Below are 6,000 nucleotides of genomic sequence, written 5' to 3'. Positions count from 1 at the left end.
ATGATTAGCAGCCAAATCAGTGATCGTTAAGGTATCAAATTAGGTTAAATCAATGGACGAGCCAAATCTGTCAAACTTGAACCGTTTTTAAATTGTCGTTTTGAATGCCATAACGATAATCAATTTGGCTGAAAGTTTGCAGAATTGATCTACACATTAGGACCTAAAAACTGAACAGTTGAGATGCCAAAATATGATCGAAAAGTTGGTCTAATGCTCTATCCTTAGAAAAGACAAAAAAAAAAAAAAAAAAAAGGATCCCTCACTAGAAGGGCCCTGTATATATATGTATGTATGTATGTGTGTGTGTGTATATATATATGATTCATATTCAAGTAATAATCCATACCGTTAATGGCTCCTCAGAAGTTGTAAGTTAGAATCAACGACTTACAGCTCCAGATTCAGTTCAGATCAATTCAACTCCATTATTGCTCACATCAGAATTTGATATATCAAATCGCTTCCAACATCAATCAAAGTTCATCGAGAAATGATCAAATCATACATAATTATTTGAAATTTAACTATTTAACCAAGCAATCTTGTTTATTAGAGAGCTTCAGCATTGAGTTGTTTCTTTGCCAAGTTTAGTAGAGGCGCCTGCAGAGGGTGAGGCCATCCCCAATGGAAACAAGAGCTAATTCGACACGAGGATCGGCGGCTAGATAATTGTTCACTTCAATCACATCATTTCTGCCTTCCCTTAAATATGATTCCTTCATCATTTCCTCAGGTTCTGCAACTGTTCCAAACCACAGTGTGTTATCGTAAGCTATGATTCCACCAACCTTAACAAGTTTAATTAGAAGCTCATGATACTTGAGATAGTTTTGCTTGTCCGCATCCACAAATGCAAAATCGAAGCTCCCTTCTTCCTTGCCCTGTTTACAGTAAGTTTAAACGTACCCTATATCAAGTACAACACTAGCTAACTAGAATGCATCTGTAGTTTTTTTTTTTTACTTTTTTTTTTTTTTTCATTTTAGGTTAAATTACCACAAAGATGTTTATTTGGTCACCAGTGACTATGAAATTTATGGTCACCTACCATTATATTTAAATTTAAAGATTGAGACTAAATGAAAGTATTTTAAGTTGTTTAATCTCAACTATTTAACTTAATTTTTATGGTTGGTGACCGAGTGAACACTATTCTACATTATCATGTTAGCATCTATATATATGTTCGGTTCGACTTTCACTTTGGAGTTAGGGAGAGGTACATATTGCTACCTAGCTATTTCAATTCGAGTCTAATCATTTAATGTTGTCAACTTGTTGGTAAAAACTTAAAAATGATCTACCAATCCTACGATTAGAGCTACCCCCACAACATGATTAATCGTACTTGTACTATAGCTAGCTGCAAACAACTCACAATATATATCCTTATAAGAAATATAATTACAATAAAACAACAGTTTAATCGGGACTTCAATTACTTAATTAGCTGTAAACTTACACTGCTAATGAGATCATTTAAGACTGTGAAGGCATCTGAGTGAAAGAAGTCAATTTTATGCTCCACTCCAGCCTTTTGAAAGAATGGCAGTCCAAACTCGTAGGCCTCTTTATCTGGATCTATTGCTGTTATCTAAACAACGAAACTGTTGTCTTAACTAACATGCCGCTTACCAAATCAAATTAATTAATGTCTAGCTTAATTAATTAAGAGTTTACAATATTACAACTTTTCGTATTATTTTGAATAGTATAACTAAAAAGAGAAATAAAGAGCTAATATTATTTTACCTACTTGAAATAATTTTCATATATACAGATATGCCACCAGACTTCTCATTTATGTGCTCTTATACTCTCCAATTTGATTAATCATAGTCACTAAAACTAGTGTTTCATCAGCTTGTGTCACTCAAGAAACACATGCATCATTTACGTACATCTTCAAGGCTAAAAATTAGCCTGAGTGTACTCATCACATTAGCAATTAATGGAATTAGTTGATTGATGGATATGATTGATCAAATAGGAGAGTATAAGGGCATATTTGATCAAATTAGAAGTTCGGAGACATAAACGATTTTAGGTGTAAAGTCGAAGCAGGTTAAATGAATTTAACCTAAGAATTAATTACGTACTTTGCCATCAGCAGGTAGTGCAAGAGCAGTACTGAGAAGAGAATAGCCAGTAAACACTCCAAGTTCCAATGTTTTCTTTGCATTCATCATCTTCAGAAACATGGAAAGAAGTAACCCTTCATCCACAGGCACATTCATAAGACTCCTGCGTGTGTACGTTCAGAATGTAAACGTTGATCAGGCTAAAGTTTTACTTACTGGCTTCGTTTTCTGATTCATTTAAATACAAATATTGTTCAACATATATACCAGAACTGGTATTTCTCGATAGTTGCTTCCCTTAGTTGCTTCAATTGCTCGTGTTCTCTGGGATAGCAGCTTGTTTCTAGGATGTACTGCATACCATCATATCATTAAAAAACAAACGTTAAGGCCAAAAATTAGTTATTTACTTTGTTTTCTATCACAGCTAATTCACAGCTCTTTTCTTGCTAGGCTAACAACTTAACATACAATAAAGAAGTATTTAGATGCAAGTGAAGTAGTAATTAAGATGCATGCATGAAGGAGATTATAACAATTACACACACGCATGTACAAGTTCGAGCTAGTTCAAATTGAGGAAATTAAGGAAATGCTGAAACCTTGAGAAGTGCTGGGCTTTTGAGGATGATCTTGTCTAAATCTTTCTCATGATCATGATTAGCAGCCATGATATATGTATCTGATCAGGTACATATACACAGTAAGAATGACCTAAGCAAATCGATCTTCTTCTATATATATAGACGAAAAATGAGCCAACTGTTGTGGTAGAACGTAAGTTATGTATATATCTGTCGATCGCGGATATGGAGGGACTGTCGGTTGATCATATATATGGAGGGACTGTCGGTTGAGCCATATATCTGTGGATCGCGGGTCTTTAGCTAGCCAACCTTCTGCAATTGCATTTATGTATATATCTGCACATATATTTAATTGCAAGCATTCCAACCATTTTTGTCCTCTTTGTTCGATCAGGTTTGCTGCAACCTGTCTTTTCTCGCAGCAAAATCAGAAGTGCTTCCCCTCACATCACAACAATCCCAAACTAAGCCTTAGTTAGGTAGGACTAAGTTGGATGTCGAACGAATGTACGGCAAATCCTATGAATACAGGCCTGTTTGGGGTACTTCTTCTTTCTTTTTTTTCATTTTCTTTCAATCGCCGTTTGAATTACTTCTCACGCTTTTAAATTAGGGGCCGTGACCACTTACCCAATTTCAGCAGAAAAATTGTCCACTTACTCCACTAAGAGTTTTTTAACCCCATTTACCCGGTCTACCATCTACTGACAATTTTACCCTCATTAATCAAATTGAAACTCATCCGGACTCTCTCTCTCCTCTCATAATCTCTCTCCACCCGGACTCTTTCTCTCTCTCTCTATGTCCCCCGGCCAGCCTCCATCCCCGTCGCTACTAGCTCTACCGCCATCGCCGTGGAGCAAGAAGGAATGGGTCCTCCCGGAAATCGACGAAAACGACAACGTCAGCGCCTCCTGGAGATCAAACTCGCTCCTCCGCCGCCTTCTCCACAGCCAGCAAACGCTGTCACTGCCAGGTCATGGCCGGGGATGAGTTTATTCTGATCAACGATGGATTCAACGGCCTTGATCTTCCTTTGGCTTTGAGGCTTGAGAAGGAGAAGACGGAGGAGATGTTGAGGACGACGAGGAGATCCGGGACAGGTCGTTGTGCTCGTGCCTCGAGGACGAAAGTGAGAGGCGCGAGGAGATGGAGACTGACTCGCAATTGCAGAGGCAAGCTGAGCGAGGCGTCGGAGGATGACGATGACACCGATTTCAAGCTTCTGTGAAGGAAGTGCTTCAGAGTTAGGCGCCGCGTTTGCTGAGGTGCTGGACGACGTTGTTTTCTGACCACTCTCGGCCTTCGCGCCGTGGTTACCGTGGTCTGTAGCCCGGTTTCAATTTTTTTTGTTTGTTTGGACTGAGTCCCAACTCCCAATTACATTCTCCACTGCCAGTCTGGGAGGATGGCGTGCTCAAGCCGGCTGAAGTTATACATGTCAGGAAGGAAAGAAGAAAGAAGAATGAAAAAAAAGGTTTTATTGAGGAGTTATACATGTCTATTGTGGGTCAATAATACGATTATTAGGGGTCAATAATATGGTTATTGGGGCAATAATAAGATTATTTATTTGGATAAACCTACAAAAACTTTCAAAATTATAAACATCTTCATTTTTTATTAATTATTGATCCCTAATAAACTTGTTACTGGGGGACAATAATATGTTCATTGGGGGGCAATAATATGTTTATCGGGGGGCAATAATATGATTACTGGGCACTATTAGGGGCAATAAAATCAAACGTCGGAATCCGGTCACTAGTCCGGTAGCCGGATTCGGGATTCCGATCACCGGTCGCCGGATTCCCATCACAGGAGTCGGCGGCCGGCCACTGGTCACCGGAGTCCGGCAAGGTGGAGGATGACTTCTCCCTCTAAGTGAGAAAGAAGGAGAGGGCAAAAAAGTCCCAAAAATAAATAAAAAAGAATTAATTGGGTATTAGGGAAATAATCTCTTAGAGTGTTTTGGGTAAACGGGGTTAAAAACTATTAGTGGAGCAAGTGGACAATTTTTAAGCTGAAATTGGGTAAATGATCATTTCCCCTTTAAATTAATGAGCCCTAAATTAATATACAAAATTAGTTATAGTTGTAAAATAAATTGTAAGAAAAAAATAGTATGATTTCCTCTTTGCTTTGCATGATGGTCTTAAGCATTCCTATTTTTAAATAGCCCTTATTATTGCTTACTGTATTTGGAAAGCTCGGAATGATCCAGTTTTTAGAGACAAGCACACAAAACCGTTGCATGTACTTTTTGCTTCTGCTAACTTATTTCAGAATTATCAAAGCTGTAATGCTCAATGGCGGATCCAGGATTGAAATCTTGGACGGGCTTGGATTTCTTAAACAAACAATTTATATATATATATATATATATATATATATATATATATATATATTAGCTACCCTAAACCCACCATCAATTGTACAGACCCCGGCACCCCGCTGGCCTCAAATCCCTCAATTGCTCATGAATTTACCCTTGGAGAGATTGATTAATATGATGTTAGCTATCTATGATTCTCCACCAAAACTTAAACCTCCAAAAATACACATAACAAAGAGACAAAGATAAAAACAGGTTTGTACTGCAGAAAGATTATCCCACAGGCAAGCATCTTAGGTGCCAATATGCTAGTACCATCCATGAAAACAAACACTAAAGCTCAACAGAAGGCGCCCCGAAAAAAAAAAGAGTGAATCAAATTGCAATTTCTGGTGCATCTATGAAATGGGCGCACATCAATTAAACCCATTTACCCACATCAATTAAACATTTAAACCCACATCAGTGCATCACATTTAACACACATCAAGTCATCAATTAAACAATAAATTGCAGATTTGCAGAACAAGGAGACTGAGAGAATGCTGCAATCTGCATACCAGATTTCCAGAGCAAGAGAATTTGAGATTTGACTGCAACCTTCATTCTTCAATCCATGAAATCTTCAATCCAATACAACCTACGAAATTGAATTTCACATCAATCCTTAACCCTATAAATGCCCCAAATTGGATTGATTCAATTAAACAAAATTGAACTTACATTGAATTCATTGTCCCAAATTAAAGAGGGAGAGTAAGAGAAGTAGATACGACTTGATCTCTGAGAGAAGTGGAAAAGGGAGAGCCGCAGGCGGCGAGAGGAGGAGGAGGAGAGAGTGAGACTGTGAGAGACCGTAGGCCGTAGTCGATGACTCGATGAGTGGAGTCGGGAGTGGAGAGTTACTTCTGAAGGGCTACTGGGCTTCTGGAGTCTGGAGTCTGGAGTCTGGACAATACCCAATTAAAAAAAAAAGTATACATCTAATTTTTTT

General features: G+C 38.1%; 1 protein-coding gene and 1 long non-coding RNA gene across 4 annotated transcripts; both read right to left on the bottom strand.

The window, feature by feature from the left end:
* Nucleotides 1-403: 403 nt before the first annotated feature.
* LOC133712537 (flavonoid 3',5'-methyltransferase-like) lies at nucleotides 404-2,846 on the bottom strand. Of its 2 annotated transcripts, XM_062138633.1 has the most exons (5): nucleotides 2,687-2,846; nucleotides 2,352-2,437; nucleotides 2,103-2,247; nucleotides 1,466-1,597; nucleotides 404-884 (listed from the first exon to the last, which is right to left on the bottom strand). In XM_062138633.1, the coding sequence occupies exons 1-5, from the start codon at nucleotides 2,753-2,755 to the stop codon at nucleotides 591-593; spliced, it is 726 nt and encodes a 241-aa protein (XP_061994617.1). In that variant the 5' UTR covers nucleotides 2,756-2,846; the 3' UTR covers nucleotides 404-590. The 2 variants fall into 2 exon arrangements, with proteins under 2 accessions (XP_061994617.1, XP_061994618.1); XM_062138634.1 differs by lacking the exon at nucleotides 1,466-1,597.
* A 2,226-nt stretch (nucleotides 2,847-5,072) lies between these two features.
* On the bottom strand, nucleotides 5,073-5,913 carry LOC133712466 (uncharacterized). 2 transcript variants are annotated; one of them, XR_009847423.1, is made up of 3 exons: nucleotides 5,730-5,913; nucleotides 5,567-5,646; nucleotides 5,073-5,161 (listed from the first exon to the last, which is right to left on the bottom strand). It is a non-coding gene; the product is annotated as an uncharacterized LOC133712466 (long non-coding RNA). The 2 variants fall into 2 exon arrangements; XR_009847422.1 differs by lacking the exon at nucleotides 5,073-5,161 and having other exon boundaries at nucleotides 5,367-5,646.
* Between the last annotated feature and the right edge of the window lie 87 nt (nucleotides 5,914-6,000).

Source organism: Rosa rugosa, chromosome 5 (genome assembly GCF_958449725.1).
Source record: "Rosa rugosa chromosome 5, drRosRugo1.1, whole genome shotgun sequence".
In the NCBI taxonomy this organism is placed as follows: Eukaryota; Viridiplantae; Streptophyta; class Magnoliopsida; order Rosales; family Rosaceae; genus Rosa; species Rosa rugosa.
The sequence above is the reverse complement of the archived record's forward strand: the minus strand, read 5'-3'. Positions and strand labels throughout refer to the sequence as shown.